The sequence below is a fragment of the Schistocerca gregaria genome, chromosome 1 (assembly GCF_023897955.1).
Source record: "Schistocerca gregaria isolate iqSchGreg1 chromosome 1, iqSchGreg1.2, whole genome shotgun sequence".
Classification (NCBI taxonomy): domain Eukaryota; kingdom Metazoa; phylum Arthropoda; class Insecta; order Orthoptera; family Acrididae; genus Schistocerca; species Schistocerca gregaria.
This window is the reverse complement of record NC_064920.1, coordinates 534,175,978-534,190,721: the sequence shown is the minus strand read 5'-3', so window position 1 is coordinate 534,190,721 and position 14,744 is coordinate 534,175,978. Positions and strand designations below refer to the sequence as shown.

The following is a 14,744-nucleotide window of genomic DNA, read 5'->3' as shown; positions in this document are numbered from 1 at the left end:
CATATAACCTGTATTTCAGAAAGACTGTATTTCTCGCAGAGATCGCGAGAATAAGATACGACTGACTGAGGTGCTTACAGACGCATTCAGACATTCTTCCCTCGCTCACTCGAAAAACGGGTAATAACAGACACGTAATCGCAAATATTGGCACGACGTACGCTTTACTATGCACTGTAGAGATGACTGTGAAATTATATAGAATGGCTGGTCATAGAGGTTCAGTTATCACCTTGCCGAATAAATCAAGCTGCAGTCATGACACTTAATGATGATTATGATGGTGTTAGTCCTTCTCTGCGTATTTACCCTTCAAGCCACACATTTTCCCCAACGATAGATGATCTTGGTTGCAGGAGTCAAAAAAAATTGTTCAAATGGCTGTGAGCACTATGGGACTGAACTTCTGAGGCCATCAGTCACCTAGAACTCAGAACTACTTAAAACTAACTAACTTAGGGACAGCACACATATCCATGCCCGAGGCAGGATTCGAACATGCGAGCGTAGCGGCCGCGCGGTTCCAGACTGTAGCGCCTAGAGCCGCTTGGCCATCCCGGCCGGCAGGAGTCTATATTTTGGTTGTTGAGGAAACTTTCCACCAAGAAAGTTGTTGCGTCGTCACCCTGGAAATGCTTGCAAATGATTTGTTCAGCAGAAGAAAGAGGAAGAAGTGCCTGGGTGCCACGCTAGGAGAATACGGAGGGTTGCGCCAAATTTGATAGGCCGTAGGAGCATCATGGGTGCCTGCGCCCCGGCCACCATGAGCTGAGGCATTGTCGTGGACTGAGAGGCGATCTTTGACATGTGCTAAATGTCGTCCTCGGTGTTGCAAACTGATTTACATCTGTTACACTATCGCCCCTATTGTGATACGTCGGTCTTCAAATACCAGGGCCTCCATTTCTTGCAATCCCCGGTTCTTCTAAAAGAAATGGTCTACCACTTCATTCTTCACCATTCGACGTTCTTTGATCACTCTTGAAGCTCTCACGCCACCTATCCCCGGTGTCATATGATGGGGGCATGTTGCCGGATACTTCCACCAACTCAGCACGGATTGCTGCACGTTATTCCCATTCATATTCAAAAATTACCGCAAGATCCTCCAATACCAGTGTGTTCCGCATTTTTCTTTGGCTCCCGAAGCAGCATGGCTTGATACTGTGACGTGATGAATGCAGTGTGTATCAGAACCTCAGACATGTACCAGCAAACAAACAAAAGTGATTACGCAATTTAATTTTTTCGAGGTGATATAGTCATGCACAAGAGGAGATCGGAAAGTAAAGCACAATACTTCTATTACCACAAAGTTTAATGGGTAACAAAAAAACAGCGTTAGAAATTACAACTTTTACCTGTTTTTCTACACAGTCATCAACGTTATCAACACATTTTTCCCGTCGTGGTATCAGTTTCAAAATGCCATTTCCGTAGAAGGTCGTTTGGTTGGAGTATAGCCACCTGCGGACTGCTGATTTCACTTCCGCATCCGTAGCAAAGCGATGGCCAGCGAGGAATTTCTTCATGGGACCCAACAGATGAAAGCGTGATAGTGCAAGGTCTGGACTGTACAATCGATGCTGGAGCACCTCCCACCCAAATCTGGAGATTTTCAGTATTTTTATGAAGAAGTGTGACACAATAGGCATTAATGTTGTGGCATTTGGCATAAAGGGCACGAAGAAATTTAACCAACGCTTTAACATGGGCTGCAGCGTTCACAGTGGTCCTGTGTTCACCAAAGCCCACCAATAACACACCGTGCATATCCCAGAACACCATCACAAGCACTTTCCTAACAGATTGGCACTTGGGATATTTTTCGTGAGGGAGAACCACCATGTTTCCATTCGACAGAGGCCTTCTCGGTTTTGGGAGTGTGGTGGTATGTCCACGACTCATCACCAGTGACCAATCCTTTCAAAAAGTCATTCCCTTCTGCGGCGAAATACGTTAAGTGATCCAAGATTCTCATCGTTCGCTTAACCTTGTGGTTGTCTGTCAGGTTCGTAGGCACCTGTCGAGCACTAACTTTACGAAATTTCAACGTGGTATGAACAGTATCGTGCACCGCACCATAGGAAATGTTGAACTGCTGCGATAAGGATCGCAGTTGCGGAAGCCGGCCGTTCAATGGCTCCGACATTTTGCCACGCCTGGAGCGTGGCGAATCACTGAGGTCCTCACGACCCTCTTGGAAGAATGCGGACCACATGGAGACATTGCTACAGGCCATACAGTCGTCCCCATAAACGCCATGCATGTTCCTGTGAACTTCAACCGATTTATGCTGTTTTGCCCACATACATAGAACTACACTTCGCTGCTCTTCACAAGCTGACGACAGTAACGCGCACTCCATGTTTGTTTCGCAGTACAGTCTTCTCTCACTAGAGCAGCACACACACACACACATATATATATATATATATATATATATATATATATATATATATATATATATATAACAACAAAAGTAACATTAAAAATAATAATAATAATAATAATCATGGGACTATATATACATCCTCTGTAGCGGAAACTTCAAACTATGTCGTCCGAAATTTCACCATTCCAGCTGCAGTACCAGGGGAGAAAAAAAATATAGTACGCTACTTTCCAGTTCTACAACTTAGTAATGACTGAAATTCGTTGACTTGACTTTCTACCCATCCCGGTATGCACAGGGAGTGTTCTCGCAGTGCTGTCGCGCATTTACTATTTTTATGTTCATGCAACACGACAAGTAAGGATTCTGTTTGGTGAAGACTGCAGCGTGACCTCCCTGCCTCAGGTACTTGACAGCTCGTCAGTAAACAAAGCACTGTTTCAAACTTCCATCCTTCCGCACACCCAGTGTTCACCCACTGTGTCACCTTATCTTAAAATGAGTACGACTAGCTTTGGGAAGCTGATGATATCAGGGCGCGGTCTTTTGTGCTCGGTGCTAGCTTCTTGCCATTAATGCTCTCTGATTTCAGCTATTAAACACTTAGCTGTAGTGGTGCTCCTGGTAATGGTGGCTTGTGTGCAGCCAGGACAAATGGACAGGCGTGGAGGTGTTGCTGCTACAGACCATGGCGCAGGCGCTCAGGGTCCCCCTGGAGTTCGTCGACGTCAGCGGCAGGTACAGTACATAACAACGACAACAACAACAACAATAATAATAATAATAATAATCATTTTGCATCATCAGTTTGGTTTCGTGCAATCTCCCAAGAATTCCTCCCCTGTCAGCCCTTCGTCTCAGATTAGCACTTGGCCCAAAAAGACTCCGCTGTTCTGGCCCGAAATGAGCCAGTCGGGATCGACCGACCACTGCGTCATCCCCAATCAATGGCATCATGGCAGTATGGAACGGAGTGGGGTCAGCACACCACACTCCTCAGTGCCTCTTCTCTTTGTCAATTTTTCCCATAGGTTTCCCTTCTCTCCGACTCTGCGGAGAACCTCCTCAGTTTCTTATCTTATCACTTGTGCTAATTTCCTTAATTGTTATTATCCATATTCAATGAAGCTAAAACATCATTAAATCCAACAATTAATTATAGGCAGGAAATCGAACGAAGTTACGGTAAATGCACTATTTTTTGTAGATTATTTTGTTGTACTTTCAACACATCTAACAGAACTAATTAATCAAATAAGTCTGTTGGAAACAGTAGCCAATAAATTGGTTTACTACTTGAGATAAAAAAAATACAAAAAAATCAAGAAACATAGGTACGTAAGATAGAATGAGTTTCTAAATTAAAATACCTTGGAGAAACCTTCTGCACAATGAACCAGAAAAATTTGCACCGAGAGTAATATTTTAATCAAAAATGTGTACAACAAGAAGTATGTACCGTATCTAAAGCTACAAAACTGTAACACTATATCAAGTAGTAATTCCAGGCTGTTTAATGAATGTGATGCTTAACTATGAACTTTAAGCTGGAAAGTTTAGAGGTACTTAAAACTGAATTAAAAGAAAAATGTGGGTGCAATATAAAATAAAAAGACTGAAAAATGATGCATGATGAGAAGACCTACCGAAATATACAGAAAATATTAAAAACAACGTCAAAGCGAAGGTTAATCTTCTTTGAACGCATGTGACTAATGTATTAGAACAGGCCATCGAAACAAAAATTCCTATATTTCTGGAAAATTAAGCCAACAAAGTCATGGATTACGGAAGTAAGAAAAGAGCTTGAAAGAAAAATATCAAAAAATAAGAAATATAGAGAAAACTTTTTCGATCATGAAATACTCGTACTAAACTTAGAAGGCTTTCAAGACAGAAAAAATAAGAAATGAGGATTAACATGGACAGAAGCAAGGAAAAATTGACCTGGTACCAGGGCGCTCAACAGGGCCCTTTCAGGATGTGAATTAGATGCTTGGAGGGAATAAAAACGAGAGAAAATGGAGTAATGGGAAATTAAATGAGAGGAATTGTAGTTGTTACGTGATCCGAGTAAGTCAGTACCAAAATTCATACAAAGAATGTAGATTATATCATATGGAAATAAGTCTGTGTTTCTCAGTTATGCACAAGAGCAATGAAGACATTATTGAATTCGTCTCTTTTAGCAACTTCTGCATTAGTAGCAGAAATTTCTGTAATTCCATATGGAAAGCGAGGTTGGTACCGATATTTGTTTAATTGGCATAGTTATGAAAAAAGAATATACACAATTTAGTAACGACTTTAATGCAATTCATTAGGTTTAAAACAGAATTCGGGCATCTTAATCGGTTCAGGAAACATCTAAGGTGAACAGCTTAGCTGATACTGACGTCACTAGATTCACACTTTTTCACACGGTCAGCTTCACTCAGACGATCATTATTGCCTTTCGACAAGTTTAGATCGACAGTTCGTTGTCTATCCAACTGCACTGGAACAGCGAAAACAGAGAAGCAACTGCAAAAATATTCTTTATGACAAATACATAGTTAATACATTTTTTGAACTAACAATAAGTGCCAAACTTGTGTGATTATTACTACCCTACGCATTGCTATGCAAACTATTTGACGATAACATCCATTTAACTATTTATTAAGCAAACCTGACTTTTGTGTTTAGTTCTGCAGGCAATACACTGAAGATTATTTTATGTTGATACAGTAGCCTTCTCCGAAATAGATCCTTTGCATGTAGTCTTCTCTGGACATCATTCTTATTCTACTTTTACAGTTGTGAAATTGACTTTTTAGTCCTGAAAATTACCTGTATAATTTCAGGTAATTTACACGTTATTCTGTCATATCGTTTTTGAATTATATAGGTTTGAAATACCTAAGTTTCTAACCTGTAATAACTGTTGACCCATTAAAGATAATTTTAGCCTCTTTCCACTCAGCCAGAGGAAGGTTACGTAGCGTTCATGGAAATAAGTTGTACACATATGACAGCGTAGTCTTATCATATTAATTCCGTGTGAAAAAAAAACGACACACAAAGTTATATGTTTCTCATTTAATATTCTTTCTGAGGCCATAGCTTTTTAAGACAGATATATGTCCCATAACATTCGAGCCACCATAAGTGCCCTTTTACCCGATCCTTAAAGAGCACATCAAACCACGCGCTAAAGCGAATGGGATAAGTTGCGTGCGGTCGAACGGGCCACGAAGAGCACAACAGTCCAGCACACACAGAGAAGATTCTATCATGGAGTCGACTGCTAAAAAACAAAATCATCAATTCCTGTTTTCTCTGTGGCCATTACATTACATACCTTGGCAGTGAACAACACGAAAAGAAGAATATGGGCATTATGGGTGAAAAAAATTCTTGAGCAGACGGTAGGAGAAAAGAAGCTTGACATTTCTTCCAAAATAACTTCTTTTAGAGAAGGAAAACTCGTTTCGAAATCAGTTGAGAATGGGCGCTGATAATGATCGATTCGTACTAGTCCTTGCGCAACAGAAATAACGAATCAGTACATTGTCGTGAAAAAGACAATTACTTTCTCCGAGAAATCATCTGCTGCTCTCAGGTTCCATGTCACTCGTGAATCGAATCCTGTCAAAAAACTGTACTTCGGTTCACAAAAACGTCCTCTCTGTCAGCACCATTTCTTTTTGACGTCTTTAATGATATGTCTTTCTCGGCGGTATTCTGAACGCGGTGTTTTTATTTTATATTTAATTTCCTTCACTGTTGTTTGTGGCCTGCTCACTTCTGTCTACAGCACACTTCATTTAATGCAGTATCATGTTTGTTCCTGTTGTGATTATCTTTACTTCTGAAGTCAAAAAGATCTTCAAGTTGATACTGTCAAAGGAAAGACTGACGTTTCCTTTGCACGAATTTGCACATTCTACCTTCTTTCTTCTGGAAACAGCTTTGTCAGCTCGCCACGTATGATGTGCGGAGCACAGATGCCGATACCTTCTCCTCTTGTGGGCATACGTGTTAATAAACGCTTCGGCTCCTATAGGTAGCATTCGTGTAACATCACATGCACTTTTAAGCACGAATAAACACTGTTTGATCATAAGTATCCGCGCTTACACGTTGTTGTGTTGTTGTTGTCTTCAGTCCTGAGACTGGTTTGATGCAGCTCTCCATGCTACTCTATCCTGTGCAAGCTTCTTCATCTCCCAATACCTACTGCAACCTACATCCTTCTGAATCTCCTTAGTGTATTCATCTCTTGGTCTCCCTCTACGATTTTTGCCCTCCACGCTGCCCCCCAGTACTAAATTGGTGATCCCTTGATGCCTCAGAACATGTCCTACCAACCGATCCCTTCTTCTGGTCAAGTTGTGCCACAAACACCTCTTCTCCCCAATTCTATTCAATACCTCATCATTAGTTACGTGATCTACCCATCTAATCTTCAGCATTCTTCTGTAGCACCACATTTCGAAAGCTTATATTCGCTTCTTGTCTAAACTATTTATAGTCCACGTTTCACTTCCATACATGGCTACACTCCATACAAATACTTTCAGAAACGACTTCCTGACACTTAAATCTGTACTCGATGTTAACAAATGTCTCTTCTTCAGAAACGCTTTCCTTGCCATTGCCAGTCTACATTTTATATCCTCCCTACTACGACCATCATCAGTTATTTTGCTGCCCAAATAACGAAACACATCTAATACCTTAAGTGACTCGTTTCCTAATCTAATTCCCTCAGCATCGCCCGATTTAATTCAACTACATTCCATTATCCTCGTTTTGCTTTTGTTGATGTTCATCTTATACCCTCCTGTCCATTCTGTTCAACTGCTCTTTCAAGTCCTTTGCTGTCTCCGACAGAATAACAACGTGTAAAGCGTAATTGACCACTAGGTATCAGGAGAGGCGGACTCGATAGTATAAAATGGAGTTGGGGGAGGGGGGAGAGGGGGTATTGTATTGTCAGTAGGCCAGCAATAATAGCAGAATGCGTAGGTCAGGACAGATGAGTTACTTCGAACGTGAGCTAGTCGTTGGATGCCACTTGAGCAACAAATATATCAGATTCATTTCGATCATTCTGAACCTGCCTAAATCAACTGTTGGTGCCGTGATTGTGATTGTAAACACGAAGGATAAACTGCAGTTAAAACAAGACCGGACAGACCTCATGTGATGGTGGAATGGTGCTTTCGATTATTGTGGAGGGTGGTTGCAAATAATCACGTGACAGCAGCGGAAGGACTCTCTCGTGAGTTCCAAAGTGCTACAAGCACTACAGCCAGCTCAATGCCGGTGCGTAGCGAATTAAAAGAGAATGAAGTCCAACGGCTGAGCAGCGCCTCGTAACCAACACATTTCCTCGTATATGCAGTGCTAATAGTCACCTGAGTTAGTGTAAAGAGCGACGCCAGCGGGCAGTGTATGAGGAGAAACGAATGATTTACAGTGATGAATCATGCTATAACCTGCGACACTCCGATGGGGCTGTTTGGGTTTGGCGAACGACTCGAGACCTCAACCTGCCATCATGTGTAGTACCGACAGTGAGACACGGATGAGGGAATTTTTCGTAATCGGGACGTACACTGAAGAGCCAAACAAATTGGTACACTTGCCTAATATCGTGTAGGGCCCCACCGCGAGCACGCAGAAATGCCGCAACACAATGTGGCACGGGCTCGAATAATGCCTGAAGTAGAGATGGAGCGAAATGACACCATCAGTCCTACAGGGCTTTACACAAGTCCTAAGAGTACGCGGGGATGGAGATCTCTTCTGAACAGCAACTTGCAAGGCATCCCAGATATGCTCAATAATGCTCATGTCTGGTGAGTTTGGCGGCCAGCGGAAGAGTTTAAACTCGTTAAGAGTGTTCCTGGAGCCGCTCTGTTGCAGTTCTGGACGTATGGTGTGTCGCCTTGTCCATGGATTCATGAGGTTGTCTCTATACCGACACATATCCATCCGCTGGATACAATCTGAAACGAGACTCGTTCGATCAGGCAACATGTTTCCAGTCATCAACATTCCAATGTTGGTGTTGACGGGACCAGGCGAAGAGTAAAGCTCTGTATCGTGCAGTTCTCAAGGTTACATGGTTCTGAAAGCCCATATCGATGATGTTTCGTTGAATGGTTCGCACGCTGACACTTGTTTATGGTCCAGCATTGAAATCTGCAGGAATTTGTGGATGGGTTCCACTTTTGTCACGTTGAACGCTTCTCTTCAGACGTCATTGGTCCCGTTATTGCAGGATCTTTTTCCAGTCGCAGCGATGTCGGAGAGTTAATGTTTTCCCTATTTATTGATGTTCAGGTACGCTCGTGAAACGGTCGTACGGGAAATTCCCCACTTCATCGTTACCTAGGAGGTGCTGTGTAACACCACGTTCAAACTCACTCGAATCTTGATAACCTGTCACTGTAGCAGCAGTAACCGATCTAACAATCGCGCCAGACACTTGTCTTATGAAGGCGTTGCCGACGGCAGCGCCGTATTCTGCCTGTTTATATGTTTCTGTATTTGATTACGCATGCCTATAGAAATGTCTTCGGCTTTTCAATGTAGTACCCTTTCTGCGCTTAATGCGGAAGGGTGTGAAGACATTTTGCAACACTGTGTACTGCGCGCAGTGGAGGAACTGTTCGGAGACGATCACTGTATGTACGAGCATGACAGCACACCCTGTGATATAGCAACATCTGTGAGACAAAGATTGTTGATCGATAACGTTCCTGAAATCGTGTAGTCTGCCCAAAGTCCCGATATGAAGGACATGGAACACCTTTATAATGAATTAGAAAGTCGACTTAGTTCCAGATGCCAGCGTCCAAGGTCACGACCTTCGCTGGTTTCGGCTCATGAGAAAGTCAGAACTCATCAAATACAGTGGAATGTCAGGTCTTAAATGGCTACACAGGATAATTGAATTGGCCTGGGAGTCGGGACAGGTTCCATCAGACTGGACGAAAGCAGTAATCACACCCATCTTTAAACATGGAAACAGAAAAGATTGTAACAACTGCAGAGGTATCTCTTTAATCAGCGTTGTGGGTAAAATCTTCTCAGGTATTGTTGAAAGGAAAGTGCGAGTATTAGTTCAGGACCAATTAGATGAAAATCAGTGTGGGTTTAGGCCCCTTAGAGGTTGTCAGGAGCAGATCTTTAGCTTACGGCAAATAATTGAGAAGTGTTATGAGTGGAACAGGGAATTGTATCTATGCATCATAGATCTAGAAAAGGCATGCGACCGGGTTCCTAGGAGGAAGTTATTGTCTGTTCTACGAGATTATGGAATAGGAGGCAAACTTTTGCAAGCAATTAAAGGTCTTTTCATGGATAGTCAGGCAGCAGTTAGAGTTGACGGTAAATTGAGTTCATGGTTCAGAGTAGTTTCAGGGGTAAGACAAGGCTGCAATCTGTCTCCACTGTTGTTCATATTATTTATGGATCATATGTTGATAACAATAGACTGGCTGGGTGAGATTAAGATATGCGAACACAAAATAAGCAGTCTTGTATATGCGGATGACTTAGTTGTGATGGCAGATTCGATTGAAAGTTTGCAAAGTAATATTTCAGAGCTAGATCAGAAATGTAAGGACTATGGTATGAAGATTAGTATCTCCAAAACGAAAGTAATGTCAGTGGGAAAGAAATATAAACGGATTGAGTGCCAAATAGGAGGAACAAAGATAGAACAGGTGAACCGTTTCAAGTACTTATGATGCATATTCGCACAGGATGGCAACATAGTGAAAGAACTGGAAGCGAGATGTAGCAAAGCTAATGCAGTGAGCGCTCAGCTACGATCTACTCTCTTCTGCAAGAAGGAAGTCAGTACCAAGACTAAGTTATCTGCGCACCGTTCAATCTTTCGACCAACTTTGTTGTATGGGAGCGAAAGCTGGGTGGATTCAGGTTACCTTATCAACAAGGTTGAGGTTACGGATATGAAAGTAGCTAGGATGATTGCAGGTAGTAGTAGATGGGAACAATGGCAGGAGGGTGTCCACAACGAGGAAATCAAATAAAAACTGGGAATGAACTCTATAGATGTAGCAGTCAGGGCGAACAGGCTTAGATGGTGGGGTCATGTTACACGCATGGGAGAAGCAAGGTTACCCAAGAGACTCATGGGTTCAGCAGTAGAGGGTAGGAGGAGTCGGGGCAGACCAAGGAGAAGGTACCTGGATTCGGTTAAGAATGATTTTGAAGTGATAGGTTTAACATCAGAAGAGGCACCGATGTTAGCACTGAATAGGGGATCGTGGAGGAATTTTATAAGGGAGACTATGCTCCAGACTGAACGCTGAAAGGCATAATCAGTCTTAAATGATGATGATGATGATGATGATGAGAAAAATTTACTGCCCTTTCTCCACAGACTATCAGGCGGATATTTGAAAGCGTCCCCAGCAGAGTTCAAGCTGTGATAAAAGTGAGAAGTAGACACTTTCCACATTAATGTCTGCTAATAGGTACCCGGATACTTCTGATCAGATAGTGTAGACTTGTCTCCGATTCCTTGTAACATGTAGCAGGAGCGTGCGGGTACCGAGATTAGGCAGTCTGTGCAATTACGTGGTCTCTTACTGTGCACTAAAAGGAACGTGTGGAAGGGCACCAAGGAAAACAAAAATGTATTGTACGCTCCGTGGCCGTCTTTGGGAGCGGACAGAGAAAGATATGCTGCTCCCCAGGAGCGGCTCGTCTGGGGACGCGGTGGTGTCGGCGGTGTCTTCTGGCGAGGCGCACGTGGGCGCCGCAGGGGTGTACCAGACGCCGGAGCGCCTGAGGGCCGCTGCCTTCACCACGCCGCACTCCGTAGACTGCGCCGTCTTCCTCTCGCTCGCCACAGCCGCCCTGCCCAGGTAACGTTCTCCATCCGACCACCCTCGCCTCTCCTGACCCTGCATCTCCCTTGCTTGCTCTGCTCATACGCTTTTCGTGGCATTTCTGGTGGAATTTCGTGCGTGGTGCGGCGTGACGTGAACATGTGCAGCCCTGCGGCATGTTGTTGAGAGGACATACAGAGTTGTACTTAGAGCAGTTGTTTTATCATATCCCACCCAGATAAATGATGCAAATAAGGAAGCAGTTCCTGGCAAAATATCATTTCAAAATTAGACTCCACAGCTCGAAGTACCATAAAATTTTGCTAAGGGGTGACCTCGACAGATTTTTTTTTTTTTTTTTTTAATTCGTACTCTTCAATATTGTTACGTAGCATGTAGCATTTCCAACAGGTTTACATCTACACAGCACTGCAAAAAGCTAGCAGGAAGGAATACAAATTTCTTGCAAAAAAATGAGACAGTTTGTTGTGTAGCTTACACCGGAATAAAGGACAATAAATTTCATGACTATTTCAAAAAAAAAAAAATATTAACGTGGTTGTCTGTGAGGCAAAGAAACTCTACAACTGACAGTTTATATTCTACTCTAGGAATAAATATGAAGCCATGTGGGGAGTTAAAACGATAAAACACGGTATGCTGCCGGCCTACAATTCAGCATCGAATGGCATCCTATAAATTTAAGACGTAAACACAAATTAAGAAATAACTTCAGGCCTAGAGGAAGTACTAGACAGGTGCTTTGTGATCGAAAAACACTTTCACAGAAGGCTGATTGTAAAATTCTGCGACAGCTGTCATTATATTTGAAACAAATTATTTAGTTCAAAACTACTGACCAAATTTCCCTACTTAGTCAGCTTCAAGTCAATGTTTATGTATGTTCGTATGTATGTAGCATTAAGAGATCTTACAGTGTCAAAAATCAGAGACTACTCCAGCATCATCGGAATTTCATAAACCATACTAAAATGCTTCATTCCGCTCTAATTGCGCATTTCTATGTCCAGATGCACTCTGAAGTACCTGATATTCAGCTTTCCATGTAGTTTTCGTGATACCAATTTTCTTGGAGGTCCAGCACTGTATTCTCATGTTTGGTTCTTTATTATGGTATAACATCATTCGTCCCAAAAAGTGAAAATTTGCACTTGAAATTAAACGAGGTTGAAAGTAGCCAATAGTGAGGAATGAAACACTTCGTTTCAAATAAACTAACTGCCTCTGCGTAAAAAAAATAATAGAAACAAATTTCTCTATAAAACAGACAGAAATTGCTTCATTACGACATTAATGGTTGATTGCTAATAACGTGGAAAGAATATGAAATCAAAAAATTGAAACTACTAACTTATTTTGGTCTTTCATGGTTATGAGAATGTATATTAATTCACTTGATGGCTCCCGGCCACAGAAATCTGTTTTGATTTCATTTGACGTGGGAGCAGTAGACGAAGAGATCAGCAATATTACGAAGACACGAAACATATACACGGGTCACGTGGGGAAGGACCCCCCCCCCCCCCCTCCAACCAATATAAATAAGATTGCTCTGCGCATGCGCGAATCTTACAGCTTGGGCGCGCCAGAAAAATTTTTCCGGGTAGCTCCTAGCTAGTTGCTGCTACTGCTCATACGGCAAACAGCCACACTCCAAATAGCCAGAAACGGGAGTCAGGCACTGCTCATACGCGAATTCAGCTCTGCGCATGCGCACGAGCCCGCTGCCAACTACTCATACGAACCTTTAATTTGCTCCTTCAACACGGACTGGCCTAAAGCTGTCGGCACGCGGAATGTGGCAGCTAGTGTTGACCAATGTCATGGGACACAGTTCCGTCGGCACACGGGATGATCTGGTTAACGTGACTTTGCGCTCTCAGCTCTCTCCAGCGAAAATTGCGAAACTTTATTTCGCTCGCAAACAATACAGTTTATTTAGAAAAATGGACGTGCGTAAAATTCCTACATTAGCTCTATTAAAACGTGCAATTCCTCCCTTGTCCATATGCTAGTCATGTTGTGATATTTGTGGTATACACAAGTAAAAACTTCAATATACGTGGGCATGTAATAAGACAAAAAGGAAGAATACGTGTCCACTCAGGAAGGACATCAGCTTATAAACGTTCACCAATCCAAAGAAACTCACTCCAGATAGACAACGCACTTACATTTACATAACATAAAATATTACTGAAATCATTTCTATTAATTTCGTGGGAAAGTCCCAGAACATTTCCCAATACGCGAAGTTGAAAAAAAGAATACATACAGCAAATCTCGTATTCTCTACCAGCCAAAACTCAACTCTGTGTTAGAGAACTTTAGCTTCAGGAAAGGCCACTTCGTATTTTATGTTGTAGTCTGTTATAGGCTTTCAAAAATGTCTCAGAGCACTGTGGGACTTAACTTCTGAAGTCAGCAGTCCCCTAGAACTTAGAACTACTTAAACCTAACTAACCTAAGGACACCACACACATCCATGCCCGCGGCAGGATTCGAACCTGCGACCGTGGTGGCCGCGCGATACCACACTGTAGCGCCTAGAACCTCTCGGCCGGCATTATAGGCTTTAATCGCCAATACTTTATTACTTTGTTTTTAATTATAACAAATCCTGAGAAGAACAGCACGCTTTTTGTGAACCTTCAGTGTGTCATTGCCGTAAACTTGTTTACTCTAATAACGCGCGACTTACACTGAAGAGCCACAGAAACTGGTACACCTGCCTAATATCGTGTAGGGCCCCCGCGAGCACGCAGAAGTGCCGCAACGCGACGTGGTGTGGACTCGACTAATGTCTGAAGTGGTGCTGGAGGGAACTGACACCATGAATCCTGCAGGGCTGTCCATAAATCCGTAAGAGTACGGAGGGGGTAGGGGGGAGGGGGGTGTTGCAGATCTCTTCTGAACAGCACGTTGCTGCTCAATATGCGGAAGTGTTTAAACTCAGAATAGTGTTCCTGCAGCCACTCTGTAGCAATTCTGGACGTGTGGGGTGTCGCATTGTCCTGCCGAAATTGTTCAAGTCCGTCGGAATGCAAATCAGACATGAGTGGATGCAGGTGATCAGACAGGATGCTTACGTACGAGTCAACTGTCAGAGTCGTATCTAGACGTATCAGGGGACCCATATTACTCCAACTACACACGCCCCAAATCCTTACAGAACCTGCATCAGCTTGAACAGTCTCTTCCTGATATGCAGGGTCTGTGGATTCATGAGGTTGTCTCCACACCCGTATACGTCCATCCGCTCGATACAATATGAAACGAGACTAGCCGAACACACAACAAGTTTCCAGCCATCAACAGTCCAATGTCGGTGTTGACGGGCCCAGGCGAGGTATGAAGTTTTGCATGGTTCGCACGCTGACACTTGTTGATGGCCCAGCATTGAAATCTGAAGCCATTTTCCGAAGGGTTGTAGTTCTGTCACACTGAACGATTCTCTTCAGTCGTCGAAT

General features: G+C 42.9%; 1 protein-coding gene across 1 annotated transcript in view; it reads left to right on the top strand.

The window, feature by feature from the left end:
• LOC126358740 (ionotropic receptor 21a) overlaps nt 1-14,744 on the top strand; it is a 227,825-nt gene that overhangs the window by 91,379 nt on the left and 121,702 nt on the right. The window contains exons 4-5 of the mRNA XM_050007578.1: nt 3,041-3,133; nt 11,119-11,289. Of these exons, the coding sequence (XP_049863535.1) occupies nt 3,041-3,133; nt 11,119-11,289 (264 nt within the window). The remainder of the gene's footprint in view (nt 1-3,040; nt 3,134-11,118; nt 11,290-14,744) is intronic.